The following is a 21,835-nucleotide window of genomic DNA, read 5'->3' as shown; positions in this document are numbered from 1 at the left end:
AACTCCTCTGAGAAGGCCCAAAAGATTGATGTTAGCGCACTCACAATAACGTTGCATAGAATTGCTTTTAAGAGACTCTAATATTTCATTTGTTTTGTGAAAAATGAGTGATTTGAAAAATATTTTCCTAAAAATGATCTCTTGTATCTCTTACAAATATAAATGAATGAAAATTATCTTTATTGTCTAAGAAAAATTTTAAACATAAATTATTATCGATAATGATGACATTTTTCATTGACTAATTATTTTAAGTGGTAGAAGGGATCGTTTTTAGAAAAAATCTTTTGCAATCGGAGCCTAAGACCCATCCTCACTCCTCAGAGTGTGAAAAATCTGGGGCTGGTTGCACGTAACAAATGAAGCACAATTTGCGAGAAACACTGTCGGCATCCTCAGCTTGTCAGATCTACGAAAACAAGCTTGAATCTTTAGAGAGAAACCTGTGTTAAGTTAGTTCATGAAAACTTCTTTGCTTCGAACACTACAACTCTGAATGGGACTTTATGTTCAGATTGGTCTGCAAGCACTTACTTGATTGGAGGAATAAGCTGTTGTGTTTCAAAAATTCTTTCTTTCTCAAAATGACATGTCTCTAAGTTCAGCAGGGTGCAAATGAGGTTACAGGCAAATGAGTTGCAGAGCGAGTCGTCAACTGGAGACTCTCCCTCTCTAATCCAATTTGGACGGTCAGAGTTTCGCCTTGGGCCGGTGGGTTAAACTTATGGGGCAGTTTCTGTGCAATGATGCTGGTGATTGCCTGGGAGTTATGTTAATTCTGTAGTTACTTCTTCCTCCGTGTGAGCAGAATCAAGGGTTTCCTTTCCAAGCATTTTCATGGGGTTGGAACAACGGACTGCACTATTTTTTCCCACAAAGTTGATTCAACAGGTCCACCAGATCTTCCTTCAAACAAGAAGCAAGTCAGAAGCAGGGCAAGTGTGAAAGCAATCTTTCTGCAGGTTGATTGGCTAACCTTGCTTCGACATGTCCATCTTTCAACATGTTCTAAGAAATATTTACCATATGAAAAGTTCAAAAAACCGAGACTTTGTCCAAAGAAATCTCTGAAAGTCGATGAATCCGTCAATGAAAAGAGATTTGTGAAGATCCAAATGACAATTGGCCGTGCATGCATGTGGTGCAAGGAGATTAGAGCATCGGTGCATTGTTAACTTTCCAAATCAAATAACCTTTGTCCAGTTGTGACCTGGGCGAAAGTTTTAGTTTAAAAAATTTGAACGGAAAGTGGAATCAATTGAAATTAATTTTTATTTTGAAGGACAATCAAGCTCATATTATAATTAGAATAGCATAAAATATAATTTTTTATTGTAAGAAATTTTCTTGGTCCTTCCAAGAAAATGCGCGCAAGACTTCCCACGATACTTTGGCTCATTGGCAAAGAGGGGAAAAAAATATAATGCTTTGAAAAGAGGGGAAAAAAAGAATTTTTACTTGCCACCCCTTCTAGGCATCACCATAAGAGTCCCATGCCTGTTACAAAATGTTCGGCTTAAACTCTTCGTCTAACGCGAAATTTTCATCTTAGAAATTTTTACTTTGAAAAGAAGTATTTGGTATTTTTCTCTTTTAATTTTTTATTGGAAATCTAACCTCTATATAACATAATTTACTTAATTAAATATAATGTAATACACGAATGAAATGCTTTCTTTATATTAAATTATTTATGGATTCATTGAATATAACAAAATGCGAATGGAAGTGCCATCTCTTCAATTTTATCGGTCCCTCATGTTTCATTTTTTTTTTTTCCGGAGATTGACACCTTTTTGTCCCCACATGATTGGGTGCTTGTTGTAAGTTAATTTCAAGGAATGTCCATCACGCAGACTCCTTATTCCTTTCGAATTCGAATTATATATCTATGCTTACGACGATGTCCCCACCCATTGCTGTACTTCTTTCTTAAGAAGAGAGGGAAATGGGACCTGGCAGTCAACTACCCTAATATCTACCGGAATCACAATTACTAGACACTCCTCTTGCATCTCTCCTCATAATACCTTGGCTCCTGAAGATGAAGAGGAGAAGGGACTCATCGCATGGAAAAGCGGCGGTCATTACCGATAGAGGTGATGCCGAGTTGTCGCTAGGGGTTGAATTCGAAGTGTTCTTGAATTTTAGAGGGCCCAACACTCGCCTAAATTTTACCGATTGCCTCTATCACTCCATGGATGTGGCTGGGATTCATGTTTTTAGAGATAACGAAGAGATTAGAAAAGGCGAAATGATCAAAGGCGAACTAGAGTGCGCGATTAAGAACTCCACAATCTTTATGCCCATCTTCTCTAAAAACTACATGTCCAGTGCGTGGTGTGTCACGCCCCGAACCCCGAGCGCGAGCACATCCCACTGCAGTCGATCAAATGCGACATTCTCAGGTAGTGTCGCCGACCCATTTATTTTATTACGCATGCGGAAGCGAAACAAATCCCCTGACAATAAAATACGGGATAGAAAAGCAAAGCAAAACCACAACATAACACTTCCATAATTCAACGAAATTACAAACGAGGTCTACGGCCAAAAGTCTACAAAAGACCGGCTCTTAAAAATGAATTGTCCTACGACCTACAAGTCGGACACGTTTTCCAATCTTATGACTTCACCTCTGCAACTCCTCAAGGCCAACCAAAGCTATCTGGTTGCTCCGTCCACCAGGGACCTGAAATTTTAATCCCACAACCGGGATGAGACGATGTCTCAGCAAGTTCAACCCCCTAAACCCCTATTAGAAAGAAAATACGCCCCGGGTGGCCTAGCCACATCACACAGAGGACTTACCTCGCCTCAGCCTTTATCTGTAGGTTAGCACAATTTATATAATTCAACCACGTACAATTATGATAACCAAACAACCATGGCACAATCACATCATCAAACCATTCAACCACTTGGATCGTCTCAGCGATCAATCGACTCGGCCGATTACATGTCATTTTAGCAAATCAATCATTGCTCTCAACTACGGCCCTACTCGGCAAATTTAAATCAGTGGCATCACGGCCCCACTCGGCGTGACCTTTAACAGGTGGCAATTCACGGCCCCACTGGGCGCGACCTCTAATAGGTGGCATATCACGGCCTCATCGGGCACGACCTCTCATAGGTGGTTGATCACGGCCTCACTGGGCACGACCTCTCATAGGTGGTTTATCACGGCCTCACTGGGTACGACCTCTCATAGGTGGTTTATCACGGCCTCACTGGACACGACCTCTAATAGGTAGTATTTCACGGCCTCATCGGGCACGATCTCTTGTAGGTGGTATTTCACGGCCTCATCGGGCACGACCTTTTGTAGGTGGTATTTCACGGCCTCATCGGGCACGACCTTTCCTAGGTGGTATTTCACGGCCTCACCGGGCACGACCTCTAATAGGTGGTCAATCACAAAAACTCCCATCAATTTCTACACTTAGATTTCATAAAGAATCCCTATAAATCGCAATCACACCTCAATTCATCACAACCAATCATCAATATCAAATTCTAAATGCACAACAACGATCGGCACGAAATTCAGAGTTTAGGGTCTCGACAAAATTTTCGGAATTTATTAAATAATTAAATTTATTCCGAAAATAATTAAATAATAATATTCATACTTTTCATGATCCACGCTCAATTTATAAAATCCAATCATCAATTTCAAAATCCGAATGTACCGTGAAATACCGCACGAAATTCTGAGCAACCGGGGTCAAAAATAATTTTTCTGATTTTTTTTAAATAATAATATTTTAATAATTTCGGATTATAATATAATATAATATTTTCCAGAATTTCGAAGCACTTAAATAATTCAAAACTAAAATCATTTTGTGTCACATCAAGGCTTAACTTTAAATAAACTCTCTTAGCATTTAATTAAACATACTTTAGATTAAACAAACATCTTAATCTAAATCATAATTAAATCAACTAAATTAACCACCTAAGCTTAATCAACTTAAGCTAAGCACACCTAAAGCATAATTAACCCTCTAAGCGAGGTTTAGTGAGCTAAACTCACCGGATTAGTGAGCCGAGCGGACCAAAACGACGGGGACGACGCGAGGATCGACTTTCCTCAAAGCGGGCCGAGCATCCGGGCTCGGGAAGGCGGCCAAAACGGGCCAAACGTCCGCTGCATACCCATTTTTCCAGCTTCTGTTTGGGGCCGAGAAGGAGCGGATCCGATGGCTGGTGAGGCGCGAAACCGGCGGAGATGGACGGCGGCAGCTCAGGTGGTGACCGGCGGAGGCGAGCGGCCGAGCGAGCGGCGAAGGGGCGGCCGGTCGAGCGGTCGGCTTGGCTGGTTCTGGTCGAAGCTCTCCCCCCTCTCTCTCCTCTTTCTCTCTCTTCCCAAGCTTGAAGATGATGTTGATAGGTGGGAGGGAAAAGCCCCACTTTATGAGGGCCAATGGGCTCTTGCCACTTGTCAACGCCCTATTCGCTTGGCTTCAATCAGCATGACATCACCCACATGATGTCATCTTCCACTATCTCCTCTCCCACAACATTCTTCAATGTGTGCAATATCATTTCCGCCGGGGTCCAATTCTTGTACACTAATTTCTCCAATTCCATTCAATTCTCTTCCAATTGAGTCCAATTGAAGTTCATAAAATTAATCCAATGTCACCACACTTCAATTTACATCTTCACTTGTCCATAGAACCAACTTAAGTCCCAAAAGCACGACCAAAGGCGAGCCTACTAATTTCTCGAGCCAAATTAGCCATTCTCTAATTATTTTGCTGAAAAACTCGGCTTGCATGAAAAATCTTCCGAAGATTAGTCAATATCCCTAAAATGATTTGTGACACCCCTTACTTCTAATTTCGAATTCGATCTCAATTCCACTAAGCACTTTTCACTTTGGCACGATATTAGCGCGTCCAACCTACCGGGTAGCTTTAGAAATTTTCATGCATTTGACATGTGGTTGATCATCTCAAGCCACAATGTACATCTTTGAAACATTGGCGACTTTCGGTCGTCGGGGTAATCTCAAGGTTTCAAATACGAACACAGGGTACCCAATCGATAGAAAAGTCGATCCAGTGTCGATCGACAAGGATTATGTGATCCGGTGGAATCACCCACACTCGATCACATGCCTTTGTCGAGTCGACCTATCTCCGGTCTCTAATCGATTTTTTATTTGTGCCGTAATGACCCTTGCATTAGCTCGGTCGAAAGGTCGCTTCCTGGCCAAATTCTCGAGTCTGATGCATTAGAAACTCTTAACAGCTTCATCCGATAGACTAGCTTTCACATGAGTGGCCGACTCAAGGAAAATAACTATATGCGTGCCAACGAAATGCCCGTCTCAATTTATTGAAAATAAAATTGGAAAATCGGGATGTCACATGGTGTCTTCGCGAGCTTGCGTTCAGGGTGGACTGCTCGAGAAACAGAGGTGACCATGCGATGATCCTACCAATTTTCTTCGACGTGGATCCTGACGATGTCAAACTCAAGACCGGTCTATACCACGATGCTTTGCAAAAACATGAGCAGAAGTTCGGCAGCAATCTAGTGCAGCAATGGAAGGAGGCTCTATTGAAGGTCGCTCATATCAAAGGATGGGTTCTCAAAGATACAGGGTAAGGTTTCACTTTTTTTTTTTTTCATTTTTGTTGATTTAGATATTTAACTGATATTAATAATACTCATCCTGGCATCAAAAGTTGAAACTACCCATTGCTCTCTCTTTCATCAAATTATCACTCAATTCACACATATTTAATTACTACTAACTACACATCCACTCAATCAAATAAACAGTCAATTCCTGTCAAAAATAGATAATTTCTCTAGAAAGACATGACAAATCAAATTTGAATTAATTATTTGTTTTGCATCTTTTAGATAGACTAGAAATACTTTTTCTTAACTTCTAAATCCAATTTGTGTAGGATTTGAAATAGAAAACAATTGTTCTAGCTATTACTATTTTAATCCATGCAAAACTAGAAAAACAGAGCACTCACCATATTTGAGCAATCAAAAAGGAATAAAAAAAAAATCCTTTGCATATTTAAAAGAAGAAAGTCCACGGGTTTCGATTTTTACAATTTATGGACGAGGGAGTACCTTTTGTAAAGTTTAAGATTTATAAACTTATATAATTGCAACTCATTTTAAGTACATTCACATGGATTTTGATTGATATATATATATATATATATATATATATTTTATATATATTCTTTGTAAAAAAGAGATAGAGCTATAGTAAAATTAATATTTTTTCCAGCTTTTTGGGGGGGGAATTTACTTACAATTGATTTTTTCCTACGTATCCGTAGAGTATATATACAAAAATTTGGGAGGGGCCAGTCGTCCCGTCTCCACCCCCTCTCCCTTAGCTGGTTTGTGTTTAATTTCTAATGTTTCTAGCCTTGATAGGTTAATATTCTTTCTGCAATAGATCTGACTAAAACGTTTGCATCAAATATGACAGCCACGGTGAACTCATTAGATCAATCGTTGCTGAAGTTTTGATCAAACTGAATAAAAGAGACAAAATTCTACCCAATCATTTAGTCAGAATTCAGGATCGTGTTGAAGATGTCATGCACCTATTAGATGAAGGTTCTCCTGATGTATGCTATCTAGTAATCCATGGCATGGGGGCATCGGTAAGACGTCTCTTGCCAAAGTTGTCTTTAACCAAATTTCTGGTCGGTTTAATGGGTGTAGCTTCCTTTCGGGTGTTCGAAAGGCTGCAAAGGATGGCAGAATCGTCCAATTACAAAAGCAATTATTGTCAGAAATTCTCAACTCCAAATCAGTGGAGATTTTTGACTCTGATGCAGGGATTAACCAGATTAAAGGGAGATTTCGCCACAAGAAAGTCCTTATTGTTCTTGATGACCTAGATGAGTGGGACCAACTCTCTATACTTGCAGCAAAGGGTGATTGGTTTGGTCTAGGGAGTAGAATCATTATTACGACGAGAGACACCAACAATCTGGCAATCGAAGAGTACAAAGTTTATCAAATGACAAAATTGCGAGATGACCACGCTCTTCAACTTTTTAGCAAGCACGCTTTCAAAATGGATTCCCCTCCACATGACTATGATGATATTTCTTTCAATATCACTCGCAAGACTAGTGGGCTTCCTTTGGCTCTTGAAGTTATTGGTTGTTCTCTTTATCACAAAAGAAAACCAATATGGAAAGAAACGTTGAAGAAATTACAGTTAGCTCCCAATCAACATATCTTTGATATATTAAAGATTAGTGTTGAAATGCTAAGTGAAGAGTAGAGAGAAATTTTTCTTGATATTGCTTGTTTTTATGTTGGTGAAGAAAGAAGCTATCCATATTATATGTGGAAAGCATTGGACTTTTACCCAAAAATTGAGATCGATTTCCTTATTGGTACGTCTTTGATAAAGATCAACGATGATGATAGACTGTTGATGCACGACGTGCTTAGAGACGTCGGAAGAGAAATTGTTCGACGAGAAGACATCAAAGTTCCTGGGAAATGTAGTAGACTTTGGCAACCCAAGATTGTGTTGGAAGTAATGAAAACTAGAATGGTAAGTTTCATTTACAGTGATTGTCTTCTTGATCAAGGGAGCATTAACTCGATTAAAGTATATTTCTGAATGTGTTCTTTGGTCTGCTTTGCACATTGCGGAGAACTAAATTTATTAATTTTGAGTGAAGTTAAGGTAGTAAAATTTGTTTATATCTAGCATATATTAATAGCTTACATGTATAATCTGAAAGTAGAAGCAAACAATAATGCTTTACTTAAAGAAAAAGTCTACGCAAAATTTACTCATAACATGTTCCTTTTTTCATTGTAGAAAAGCTCACTTACATCTTTTAATGTCGTCAGGGAACAGAGAACATCATAGCTCTCAAACTACGTGGACTTTCCAAGGAGCATAACTTTACAAGTGAAGAGTTTTCAAGGCTACCTACCTTAAGGTTGTTGGAATTAGAGGGCGGAAACTTGGTGGGAGACTTTAAGAATTTTTTCTTGAGTTTAAAATGGTTCTCTTGGTGTCGTTGCCCTCTAGACTTGCAAGCAATCAATTTATGCTTACGGAACTTAGTTGTGCTCAAGCTTTTGGATAGCCAAATTCCCGAGAACTGGAATGGATGGGGATCATGCTTGGTATGGTTTCGTATCACATATATATTTATTGCTATTTCCCTTGCCTTACTTTTCTAATTCTAATTTGTTTCACAGGTGAATCGTGACTTGAAAGTTGTACATCTCATTAGATGTTATCTCTCGACAATTCCTGACTTGTCAACATGCTTGAAGTTGAGGATACTGGTTTTTGCTGAACATTGTCCAAGGTCGCCACAAATCGGTAGCTTTATTGGTAAGATAGAGCACCTAAAGCGCTTCGAAATAATTGCAGCCAAAATTCAGGAGTCAAAGTTGTTTGGAAGCCCCCATTTTGACTTCTGCATAGTGCCTTTTGCAATATGCCATCAAAAGAATTTGTCAAGTCTAAAGCTAGAGGGGCTATGTATGTGGGAGCTTCATCCATCTATTGGAGAGATGGCGGGCTTGACGTGTTTGTCTTTAGAGAATTGTTGTTGGCTTAGAAAGCTTCCTAACTCCATTGGGAAATTGAGATCGCTCCTCAAATTAAATCTATCCAACACAAGAATCAAAGAGTTGCCTGATTCTATCGGAGATCTCAAAATGTTGGAGAAAATGAACTTGGGAAACACTGAAATAAGGGGGCTACCAAACTCCATTGGAGGATTAGAATCATTACTTGACTTAAACTTGGCATGTTCAAAGATGATTGCATTGCCTGTTCCTATTGGATATCTTAAAAGGCTAAAGAGCTTAAATATGAGATTTAGCAAGTTAAGAGAGCTACCCAATTCTATTGGAGATCTCAAAAGCTTGGAGGAATTGGACCTAGGATCGACTCAGATAAGGGAGCTGCCAAACTCCATTGGAGGACTAGAGTCATTGCTCCACTTATCCTTGTACAGAACAAAGATTACTGTGCTGCCTACTTCTATTGAATATCTTAAAAGATTGAATTTATTATGTATGGGATGTACTCAGATAATGGTGCTACCAAAGTCCATCAGCAGACTAGAATCGTTGCATTCATTATTTTTGGAGCAGACCATGATTACTGAAGTGCTTGCTTCTATTGGATGTCTTCAAATGTTGGAGCACTTAAACATACGTGTGATCAAGATAAGAGAGATACCGAAGGCCATTGGGATGTTGGAGAATCTTGGAAGGTTGGCATGTGATGGTAGTAGAAATATGGATATGACATTACCTCCTAAGCTTTGGAAACTTGACATATCTTGTGATGATCCTCAATCTCTCACATTGCCTCCTCAACTTTTGACACTTTATCTATCTTGTGATGATCCTCGATCTCTCACATTGCCTCCTCAACTTTCAAGACTTCATCTATCTTGTAATGATCTTGGATCTCTCCGAAGGCTTCCTTTAGGTCTTCATGTTTTGAAATTAATAGGGATCAAGTCACCCATAGCACAACCACTCCCTTCCAAATTGAGATATTTGTCAACGTTTATACTCTATCAATAGGATTCAAGAGAGATCGTTATTGAACAGCTAGAGAGTCGCAATTATTTGAGTGTGTATGACTGTAAATTGCTGGAGATATTGGATCTATCAAGTTTAGGGAGGCTCAAAGAGCTATATATCGAAAGGTGCCCCCAGCTAGTCGAGATTCGAGATTTGGGAGAAAAGGAGTCGCTGAAGGTATTAGAGATTGAGACATGCAGCTCGATAGAAAGGTTACCTAAACTATCGAAATTATATGAGCTGGATTTTTTGTGCGTAGAAGACTGTAGATCACTGCAGTGTTTGCCTGATTTACCAAACTCCACCGAAAGTTCACCTGAGCCATCATTGCGTTTGAGTCACTGTGAATCACTGCAAGGTGCTGTACCAAATGGGTGGGATCGCGATATTCATGCATGCCCACTGTTAGGCGAGTATGGCGACGGGATTGTCGCTGGTTGCCTTTTCTGTTGATGTGGAACCTGACCCGGGCCTACTTTCGTGGACGCAAGCGAGGTGGTGGTGACACGTGGTAATCTTTCCCATTTCACACGTCCTTTGCTTTATTTTCTTCATGTTCTCGTTTCCCTTCCCATTTCTTTATGGTTAGTGTCCTTCCAAACAATCAGCCAACTCTTTTGAAGTTCCTCCTGTTCACTCTAGAGATGCATATCCCCATTTTACACTTTCCCATTTCTTTATTTCATCGTATAATCTTATCTTGTTTAATTATATAGATGCGTGGCGGAAGGTACTCGTAGTACTTTATGACAAGTTGAAATTGACACTTTGTCAACCTTATGCACGGCGATTTTTCTTCTATTTTTTTTTTCCTTTTCTTAGGCTAACTTTATTGTGATTAACAATGAAAAAATGCCATGAATTTTTTCTAAAGAAAAATTAAACCAAGCTTCATCTATTAAATGAGTAGACAAAACCTTGTCTCCGATATTGCTAGTATAAACACCTAGAGGGGGGGTGAATAGGCGCACAAACAATTTATCGATATACGGACGCAATTCTTAACAAATTGAAATACGATCAAGGTAGAAAGAGAGAAATTGGAACACATGATTTATAGTGGTTCAGCTTTTCCAAGCCTACATCCACTCTTCCGCACTGACAGCCCACCGGCTGGATTTCACTATGATCAAAAGAGTAGTTACAGCACAGCTTTGCCTTGATTCCACAGTGTAGATGTACTACCACACCTCCTCAAGGTCTCTCACAAATATAGACTCTCTTTTGTATACAAGTATTCGCTCAAAGGATTTATCTAAACAAATAGGAGCTTCAGACTTTGGAATTTTTCTATCGCGCACACTACTCAAACAACTAAGAACCTCTTCCTTATATACTCCTTTATGCCATCATACCCGTTGGCACTTTCCAAAGGAATTCCTCCAATCTACCCGTTGGACGGAATCAATTAGGAAGATCGTTCGAGCTATTAAAGGAACGTGTTGATAGCCCATCAATCCTGTTCGCCCATACAATCGGATCTCGGTTTCCATAAGTAGAACCTTCCAATAATATTTAGACAATCATCGAATCTTCAGTCATTGAATCAAACTTGATCAATCAAAGGATTCTAATACGTCTTCTCCAGCCACGAGATCTTCTCCAGATGATAAGGTTAAATCCTGAACAAAACATCCAGTTCGGGATAACCTTACTTCAACGGATCAGAGACTGTCAATGAGGATAGACTTTGAGTCTTGAGTCCGGCTGTTCGGAAGTCTTCGGACTTTAACTAACCGAGTCTACGACCTTCGGACTAGACTCGACGGAAACATTTTGTCAACTTCAAAACTCTTCACGAGGATTTCTCCAACAATCTCCCCTTTTTGATGGTGACAAAACCTTCCTGCAGATTTGGATAACTTTGACCCGCAAAACATTTCTCAACCACATATGCATATCTTATAGAAATAAATGGCTAATAGAATAACACTAGAATCTGCAACCACAGAAAATAGGTTAGTCCAAAGATATGATTAAGTCATTCATAAGATATCAATATTGATTAATAAAAGCAGTAAAGTCAAGTCCAAGTCTAGGCAGTTCTTATCCAGACACAAAACAAAGTCAAAGTCTGTCAAAAACAAACAGACAGTTAAACACAATCCAACAAACAGTTAAAAAGATTGAAAGTTTTCAAATCATGCATCTCTCCCCTTTTTGTCATCATTTAAAAAGGATGAGATGAAATCAAGATTGCTTGGGAACGCGGACAAGCTGGAAATCTTCCATAGACTGAACAATGCCTTCCAGCCTTTTAAAGTCTTCCTTCAGCTGTACAACCTCCTCACTCTTGGCATTGGCCTGATTCTGAATAGAGAGGGCTTGCATCTTTTCATTTAATGAATAGGAAGAAGCTTGACCTTCATTCTTCAAGCTTTGAACTTCGCATCCCAAGGCATAAATCTGACCTTTCATCTCCAAGAGAATATCCATGATTCTGCTAAAAAAATCTGCTCCATTATCGATCCGAGTACTTGCTTCGGCTCGATCCGGAGTATAGCGACGATGGTGGATCAGCATAATCTCGCAGGTTTGGCGATGAAGCTTCATGACCTTCCTCTGGAAATTGAGATGCATAAACATCTTCGGGTCTGCGCAGGCGCGAGCGACGACTCCCGCACTTGCATCCGGATGTGAAGACGTCACTCCTTTCTCCCGATCTCCCCTCGTTTCCATGCCTACAGTGGAGAAGAGATTTCCTGGGTTCCCCTTCTTCTCTTCTTTCTTCTTCAAGTCTTTTTTCTCTTGCTTCTTTCGTCTTTTTGTTCCGATTCTTTCGTGGAACAGACGACTTAAGTTCTTCAAAGCCATTGCGGAGATAGTGATGTCATCGTCATCATCTTCATCCCCAACGAGGAGAGCTCTTCTTTTCTTTGATGGAGCAACCATGGGCTCCTTCCCTTCCCTTTTCTCTTAGCAGCAGAAGAGATTTGATGAGATTTGGCAGAGTCTTCTCCTTGAATTTCTCCAATTCCTTGCTCGGTTCCTTCGACGCATTTTGGTCACCATTTTCAGTCCTACCACCATATGATCGCATGGTCGAACACAAAAGATTTGCGGAGGCTGAATATTAAGATGTCTCGAATAACTTCGTAACAAGGCTTGGGTAAGGGAGTTGACCTCTGTCGTCCTTCACACTGCTCTATACATGTGAAACATAACAAAGTATGAGGGAGAGAGAACTTCCTTCCACCGAGGATGGCATACATCAACTTTGCCTCGAGCTTGAAACATCGGTTTTGGAAGTTGATTTCGGCCGAAGGCAATTAATCACGCTTGTGAAGCAAGATGTTGAATGCATTCATCCTTGAGTAGGTGATCTTCTCATCCGTTCTCCTGTCCTTCACCAGTTCAAGTGTGGCTCGAGCAATGGAAACTTTGATTGGTTGATATCTACCTCTCTCAACTTCTAACACGTCTGCCAGCATATTCATATCCACAACATAATCTTGTTCTTCAACATTGAAGGAGAATCTATTCGCATCTAAAAAGCTAAGATTTGAATAGAAATATGCAGTCAATTCAAAGATAAGCCTCTGTTGAGTCAGAGCAGAACTTTTCAAGTTGTAGAATACTGAACTTTTCCCTCAAGTTCACTTTCACAGCATCCAGAAAATCAAAGTCCACACTTCTAGGGTTTATTACCCCTCGCTTCAGCAATTTCGAGTACAGATCTTTTTGTTCCTTTGATCTGAACACATCTCCCATTTTTCCTTGAATTTCAGCCGCAATACCCATTTTCGGTTGAAATAGACTGAACAGATTGTCATCGTCATTCCCATCTACAGGATTTGGCCCCCAGTCACGAGGATCACTTGGGATATTCGCAAGGGTTTCCTCACCACCCCTTTACGAGCGATTCCCAAACTTTCCATTTTTCGCATAAAAATATACTCGTTCCTATATCCTTTTTCTTTAACAAAACTATCAACATAGTTCAAAGGAGTACGAATTCCTTTTAAAGCACGATATAGCTTGTAAACAAAAGGGCTTTTGAACTCTTACTGGTCCGCATCCTCGATGATTTCTTCCTGATGCTGATCAACAACGCCTTGAGGACTAGATGGTGGAGAATGACGCTGCTGAGAATGCTGTGGGCTCGGTTGCTGATCTGGAGAAACTTCATCTTCAGTAAGATCAAAGTGCGTAGGCCCCTCACTCATTCTCTATGGTCCCCTGCTTGCGATTCTTGACGACTTTCGTGAAGAAGACATCTTTAACAGTGTTTGGAAGTTTCCTTGCTTGACTTTCCCAGAAAAGATGATAACTTTTTGAAGATTTAGCGAAGAAGACAAACGGGAATGGAAGATCGATGCTTTCTAGGGTTTTTGAGAGAGAAAAGATTAGAAAAGTGAAGAGAAATCGACAGTGTTCGTTCGGTTAAAAAGAAGAGTAAACGAACCGTCACAAAGGAAATAAAAATATGCCTTTTCAAAATAACTGTCTTTATCCACAAAAATAGCTATTTCAAAAATAACTTCCCTTTTGAAAATGAATCGATGCAATATTTTCGTCAATTAAATATAGCAACAATTTAAACAAGTCGATGATCGTACCTTTTAAGATAAGATTGGAGAGAGAAAGACTTACAGGTCTGAAGGTCGAGGCAAGACCGTAGATAAAGTCTTGTAATCCCGAGTCCGAAAGTCTTTAGACTTTGATATCCTCATACCTCAAAATGTTGAGTCTGGATCGTATAGACTCAAATTGATTTTTCTCCAAAGGCTTCGTGAGTATATCAGCCAGCTGATTCTTTGAGTCAACAAATTGGATTGAAACATCTCCATTTTGAACATGATCTCTAATAAAGTGATGTCGAATTTCTATATGCTTCGCTCTTGAGTGGAGAATTGGATTTTTGGTGAGGTTGATAGCGCTGGTGTTGTCACAATTAATCTCTGTGCATGAGTCTTCGATTTCAAAATCTCTTACTGTTGTTTTATCCATAGAATTTGCGAACAGCAGCTTCCAAGAGCTACATACTCTGCTTCTGTTGTTGAAAGAGACACAGTACTTTGTTTCCTTGAAAACCAAGACACTGTTCTGCTTCCAAGCAACTGACAAATTCCTGAAGTGCTCTTTCTATCAACTCTGCAACCGGCTAGATCTGCGTCTGAATATCCCAGAAGTTTAAAGTCTCCCTTCTTAGGATACCAAAGTCCGATGCTTGATGATGAAGCAACGTATTTTATGATGCGTTTGGCAGCACTTTGAGATGGGATTCTCTAGGATCTGATTGAAACCTAGCACAGATGCAAACACTCAACAAAATATCAGGTCTAGAGGCAATAAGATAAAGAAGTGATCCAATAATGCTCCTGTACAGCTTTTGATCAACTTTCTTCCCTTCTTCATCTTTGTCTATCTTTAAAGAACTTGACATCGGTATGTCGGTCTTTTTGCAATTCTCCAGTCCAAACCTTTTGACAAGATCATTAACATATTTTTCTTGATAAATAAAAGTTCCTTCCTTCAATTGTTTTATTTGAAGACCAAGAAAGAATGTTAACTCTCCCATCATACTCATTTCAAACTCATCCTGCATAGACTTTGAAAATTTCTTGCACAAACTTTTATTAGAGGATCCAAAAATAATATCATCCACATATATTTGAACAAGTAAGAAACTTTTGTTTTCCTTCTTGATAAATAAAGTCGTATCCACTTTACCTTTGACAAAACCATTTTGTATTAGGAACTTACTTAATCTGTCATACCAAGCCCGAGGTGCTTGCTTTAAACCATACAAAGCCTTTTTCAGTCTAAAGACTGAGTCTGGCTTCTTTGGATCTTCAAACCCTGGTGGTTGTTCCACATAAACTTCCTCATGGATAAATCCATTTAGGAAGGCGCTTTTGACGTCCATTTGGAATAACCTGAAATTCTTATAACAAGCATAAGCAAGTAATAGTCGAATAGCTTCTAACCTTGCCACTGGAGCGTAAGTCTCATCATAGTCTATTCCCTCTTCTTGCGTATATCCCTTGGCCACGAGTCTTGCTTTATTTCGTACGACTTTTCCTTTCTCGTTCATTTTATTTATGAACACCCATTTAGCTCCAATAACAGTTTTACCTTTTGGTTGGGATGTCAATTCCCAAACATCAATTATGCTGAACTGTCTGAGCTCTTCTTGCATAGTTTCAATCCAGCTTTCATCAGATAAAGCTTCTTCTATGCTCTTTGGTTCAATTTCAGAAACGAGTGCCACAAAGACTAGACTCTTCTCGCCTTTTGGATCTTGTGCGAATTCCTTCATTAATTTCGCCAATTATAAGATCTTTGGGATGACTGGACTTATGCTTCCAGTTACTCGTTGATTTGTCCGTAGATGATCTCTTTCTTTATTTGGATCTTCACTAACAACCTGATGCTGATTTTCCAGAGTCTGAGATGCTTCTTGAGATGTAGACTTTGGCGGGTCTGGAGTAGGTTCAGATTCTTCTTGATGAGTCTGACTTGATTCATCTTGCGTTGAGTCTTGAAATTTGACATTCATCGACTCCTCTACAGACTGGCTCTTCTTGTTATAGACTATGTAAGCTTTGCTTGATGTAGAATATCCAAGGAAGATACCTTCATCTGATCTTTCTTCAAACTTACCAACTCGATCTTTTGCATTTTTCAATATAAAACATTTACAACCAAATACATGAAAGTATGAAACAATAGGCTTCTTTTCTTTGAATAACTCATAAGGGGTTTTCTGAAGAATAGATCTTAAGAAGACTCTATTGATGATATAGCAAGCTGTTGAAACAGCCTTTTCGCCCAAAATCGAGAAGAAATTCTATTTTCAATTAAAAGAGTTCTAGCCATTTCTTGAAGAGATCTGTTCTTTCTTTCCACAACTCCATTTTGCCGAGGAGTATACGAGAGAGGAAAACATATGCTTACAGCCAGATTCATCACGTAATTTTGTAAAATCTTGATTTTCAAATTCACCTCCATGATCTGTTCTTATACTAGAGATAACACAACCTTTTTCATTTTGAACCTTTTTAGCAAATTTTTCAAAATACGAAAAGGTTTCGGACTTACTTGAAAGGAAATATACCCAAGTAAAACGAGAGTAATCATCAACAATTACTAGGCAATACTTCTTACCCCAATACTCTGAGTTCTGGTTGGTCCGAAGAGATCCATATGCAGCAAACTGAAGTACATAATTAGTAGAGACATGATTTATTGGCTTAAAAGAATTTCTTACCTGCTTTCCCAATACATGGAGTGCATGAATCGGTCTTTTGGTATGGTAATTTTGGTAGACCTCGAACAAGCTGCTTTGATGAGATTTTGGCTAATTGCTTCATGTTGACATGACCAAGCTTTTTGTGCCATAAGCATGCTTCGTCTTGAATTGAGATAAGACACTGCGATTCATTTCGTTTCACATCCAGAAGATAGATATTTCCATGTCTTCGACCCATGAAAGACTAAGTAGAGTCTTTACTGACTCCAGAACATGTTCCTTCTTGAAAGAAGATCTTGAAACTAGTATCACACAATTGACTAATGCTGAGAAGATTGTAATTGAGTCCTTCCACTAGGGAGGCATTACTTATTGTGAGAGTACCAATTTTCACGGTTCCAAATCCCACAATACTTCCTTTGCTGTTTCCTCCAAATGAAACTTTTCCACCATTTACTTGAGCAAGCTTTATAAAACAATTTGAGTCTCTGTCATGTGTCTTGAGCATCCGCTGTCAAGATACCACTTTACTGTTTCTTGACGGAGACCTGCATTTAAAATAAAGTCTCAAGCTTTCTTTGGTACCCAAAATTTCTTGGGTCCTTTGGTGTTAGTAAGATAAACAGTATTAGCCCATACTTTCTTAACAGGTTTCCATACCATAGGACACTCTTTTTCAAAGTGATCCGGACTATTGCACTTTGAACATTTGAGAGAATTTCTTCCTACGGGTTTAACAAAAACTTTCTTGAAGTGTTTTTTGTAAACCTCACTTGAAAGCCTTTTCTTGATTCTTTCTTTTACTTTAGGAAAATCAATCAAGGGAATTGTTTCTTCTGTCATACCTAGACCAGACTTATTAAAGTAAGGTCTTTGTGCTGAAAGAATTTTCTCAAGTTTTTCAGATCCCATAGAAAATTTCTTTGATATATTAGATAAGTCTGTTTTTAAAAAAACATTTTCTTTTAAAAGATTTTCTTCATTTTCTTTAAGATTGGAAACAGACACGTCTAGACTTTTAACTCTTTCTTCTAAAACATTTTCTTTTTGTTTTAGAGATGAGTTTTCCTTTTTTAGTTTGGAAATTCTTTTGAGAGAAGTCTTAAGACTAAAGCATAGTTCCTCAATATATTTAGAAACTTTGACAGGAATTTTAAAATTACTTGCCTCAAATTCATTGTCTGAGTCTGATCCAGAGTCTGAGTCTGATTGTGCCATCAGACATAGATTGGCATATTCATTATCACTTTCTTCACACTCGCGTATCACTCAGTTTCAGCTTTGAGAGCTTTTCGAAATTTTTCAGCTTTTCCTTTCTTCTTCTTCAAAAGAGGACAGTTGGGTCTCGATGTGTCCCTTTTTCTTGCATTCAAAGCGAGACTACATCTTTATTTGGTTCCTCATCATCAACGGACTTGGTCTGCTGTCTTTGAAAGCCTTGTTTCTTTGAGTTGAACCTTCTTCCTTTTCTGTTTAGTTTTCTGAATCTTCTTATCATGAGAGCAAGCTCCTCATCGTCCATATCTTCTTCAGAATCTGTATCATCAGAATCATCATTTGATTTTAATGCAATGGATTTCTTACCTTTTGGATCTTCATCTTCATTGATCCTTTCTACTTCATAGGACTGAAGAGTTCCAATCCCTGGAGAGTCCACGCAGTAGCTTGTTTACCTTCATGGGATCAGAAGTTGGTTGACCTTGATTTTCAAGACCATTCACAATATCTATAAAATGACTAAACATGTCAGATATTGATTCTCCTGGTTTCATTTTGAAGGCTTCGTACTGACCGAGAAGAATGTTAATTCTTGTTTCCTTCACTCGATCTGTTCCTTCATAGGTGATATGCAATCTGTCCCAAACTTCTTTTGCTGTACCACAAGAAGATATTCTATTATATTCAGTTGGTGATAAAGCACAATATAAGGAGTAAATTGCTTTTGCATCGAGTGTCTGGTCTTGGTTATTTCTTCCCGAGACATTCCCGCTGGATTCTTCATTTCTTTTCCTCTTTCGAGACTGATGTAGTGGTAGGAGTAATTCCTTTTTCTACAACGTCCCATTCCAGAGGATCCTTTGATCGTAGGAAAGCTTTCATCTTGTTTTTCCAGATGTTGTAATCCTTTCCATCAAAGTAGGGTGGTCTGGTATTGCTTTGCCCTTCCATCAGCCCCAGGTGCTAACATACTAGCCATGGATCTTTTACTATGAAGTAAAACACTTCAAATAAAGTAAGTACACGGGCTCTGATACCAATTAATATTGCTAGTATAAACACCTAGAGGGGGGTGAATAGGCGCACAAACAATTTATCGATATACATACGCAATTCTTAACAAATTGAAATACGATCAAGGTAGAAAGAGAGAAATTGGAACACAGGGATTTATAGTGGTTCAGCTTTTCCAAGCCTACGTCCACTCTTCCGCACCGACAGCCCACCGGCTGGATTTCACTATGATCAAAAGAGTAGTTACAGCACAGCTTTGCCTTGATTCCACAAAGTGTAGATGTACTACCACACCTCCTCAAGGTCTCTCACAAATATAGACTTTCTTTTGTATACAAGTATTCGCTCAAAGGATTTATCTAAACAAATAGGAGCTTCAGACTTTGGAATTTTTCTATCACGCACACTACTCAAACAACTAAGAACCTCTTCCTTATATACTCCTTTATGCCATCATACCCGTTGGCACTTTCCAAAGGAATTCCTCCAATCTACCCGTTGGACGGAATCAATTAGGAAGATCGTTCGAGCTATTAAAGGAACGTGTTGATAGCCCATCAATCCACATTCGCCCATACAATCAGGATCTCGGTTTCCATAAGTAGAACCTTCCAATAATATTTAGACAATCATCGAATCTTCAGTCATTGAATCAAACTTGATCAATCAAAGGATTCTGATACGTCTTCTCCAGCCACGAGATCTTCTCCGGATGATAAGGTTAAATCCTGAACAAAACATCCAGTTCGGGATAACCTTACTTCAACGGATCAGAGACTGTCAATGAGGATAGACTTTGAGTCTTGAGTCTGGCTGTCCGGAAGTCTTCAGACTTTAACTAACAGAGTCTACAGACCTTCAGACTAGACTGACGGAAACATTTTGTCAACTTCAAAACTCTTCACGAGGATTTCTCCAACAGTCTCCACCAGGTGACAAAATTAAAGGAAAATCGCAACAAAATAAAGCTACATCAAATATATCACTGAAGTATATGTGATTACCCAATAAAATGGTAAGCGCAAATTGAAGTAAAGTAGAGGACTTTCACAACTAACATGGCATGGTTGTGAAGATTTCGGGTTTGAAGTTAAAAGAGGTGAAATTCAAATGATCTAACAAACAAAAAGTAATTACATAAGTAAATATCGTATTAAGATTGGAAGTCCACGGTATAACAAGAGGGATAAAGCAACGAATAGATCATAAATTTATGTAAAATGTTCAATTAGGTTTCTAGACTTTTTTTTTTTTTGGCAAATTAAGTTCTTGAACTATGTACTATTTAGTTCATATTGGTCCTTTTGTTAAAAAAATGAAAAAGAGAAAAGACTGCTGACATGGCCGTTAAATCACCATTAAATGCCACGGTAGCATCCTTGTTCACAACGTGGTGTGTTAAATATCAACATCTGAAGGCAATTTCTTTAACTTAGAACTGCAATGGTGGATTTGTGGCTGTACAGGAAAGATCGGATAAGGAATTGCTGTATTTGAGTGGAACTAGGAATGATCTGGTGGGATATGACAAATAAACTAAGGTTGAAGGTGTGAAATAATGCCTCTCAATTGCTCTTCAAAGTGAGATGAGAGGAGAAATAATGTCCTATTGATGTTTAACTCTTGCACTCTCAATAGTCCACCTTCAATTAAGAGATAAGAACAGATAAAAATTATCTAGATTTTCCATCTTAAGTTGCTGGAGTCAAATGTAAAGCGAGTGACTTTTACTGCAAGTGGTTTATAGTAGTCATCTTATATGCATAGTTTCTTCCATGTCAAGCAGGATTCTGGCTCTAAATTAATGGCATCATGTCTTCCGAGTTACTTTCATTATTCATCATCTTTGGAAAATAATTTTGTATCCGAAGTGTTTGCTTACTTGACGTCAACTCGTCCACCTGTTTTCACAGTAAAAACTGCAAGCCTAATCATTTAGTCGTCTAGGGTTTATTTTCCGGTCAATCAAAGTTGTTGGAATGGCTTGGCACTTGTATTAGTTTCAACTTGTGAGTCGGTCACTCATTATGGTTCACTATGGCAAATGGAGATGGAATTTCTCTCCTGAAATGTTTCGATTGGCAACTGATAAAACTGCATGTGACTTTTACTAAATGCTCGGACAATTCTGGTCTTTTTACGTGATGACGTGTACTTTGCACATGTATGTGCTCGTTCGGGTTGTGTTTACTCAACTTCCTTTGTCAACTTAGTGTAAAGTGAGGTTCAATGCCGTTGGCTGTCATTACACTTGATTTTGCTTTTGAGCTGGAATATAGTTTTCTGACCAAACTAGAAAGCTAAATTGTCATGCGATTGGTGATTGATTAACACAGATTTTGTGTATGGTATAATGGCATGGGAGGTCCCTGAAATTCTATTGACTTGCAGTTGTCGTCCCGCCACTCCTGTTTTCTCTTGGCAATCAGGTCTTTGAACTCCATATTTGTTTGTTCAAGTTACTCCATCTGTCCAACAGTTAGACTACAATGCGGACATGCCTATCCACTTCAACGCCGCATCATCATTCTTCTTCAGCAAATTTCTGAGGTGGAATCCAAGAAAGAGGGGGGTGAAGATGGGGAAGGCCACAGTAAGGGCGACTTGGCGGGGGAAGCCGATGGCAGTGACCACCGCCAGGGCGTAGGCGACTGGGCGCTTGCCGCCATCGCCTCTGGATGCCACACGCAACAGAGAGACAGAGGGACCTTGGGGGGGCAATAACATGGTGTTCGCACGACAAAATATCTTCAAGAAAAGAGGAATCAAACCACTGGGTCAACAAACATGAAATAGCAAAATTCTCAAAACACGAAGCCGAAACTA

The 21,835-nt window shown here is 39.1% G+C and overlaps 1 protein-coding gene across 1 annotated transcript in view; it reads left to right on the top strand.

The window, feature by feature from the left end:
* The window catches only part of LOC104439752 (disease resistance protein RUN1-like), a 62,017-nt gene extending 51,982 nt beyond the window's left edge, over positions 1-10,035 (top strand). The window contains exons 3-5 of the mRNA XM_039309646.1: positions 7,876-8,157; positions 8,233-9,492; positions 9,583-10,035. Coding sequence (XP_039165580.1) covers positions 7,876-8,157; positions 8,233-9,492; positions 9,583-10,035 — 1,995 coding nt within the window. The remainder of the gene's footprint in view (positions 1-7,875; positions 8,158-8,232; positions 9,493-9,582) is intronic.
* Positions 10,036-21,835: the final 11,800 nt, after the last annotated feature.

The sequence above is a fragment of the Eucalyptus grandis genome, chromosome 3 (genome assembly GCF_016545825.1).
Source record: "Eucalyptus grandis isolate ANBG69807.140 chromosome 3, ASM1654582v1, whole genome shotgun sequence".
Lineage (NCBI taxonomy): Eukaryota > Viridiplantae > Streptophyta > Magnoliopsida > Myrtales > Myrtaceae > Eucalyptus > Eucalyptus grandis.
The sequence above is the reverse complement of the archived record's forward strand: the minus strand, read 5'-3'. Positions and strand labels throughout refer to the sequence as shown.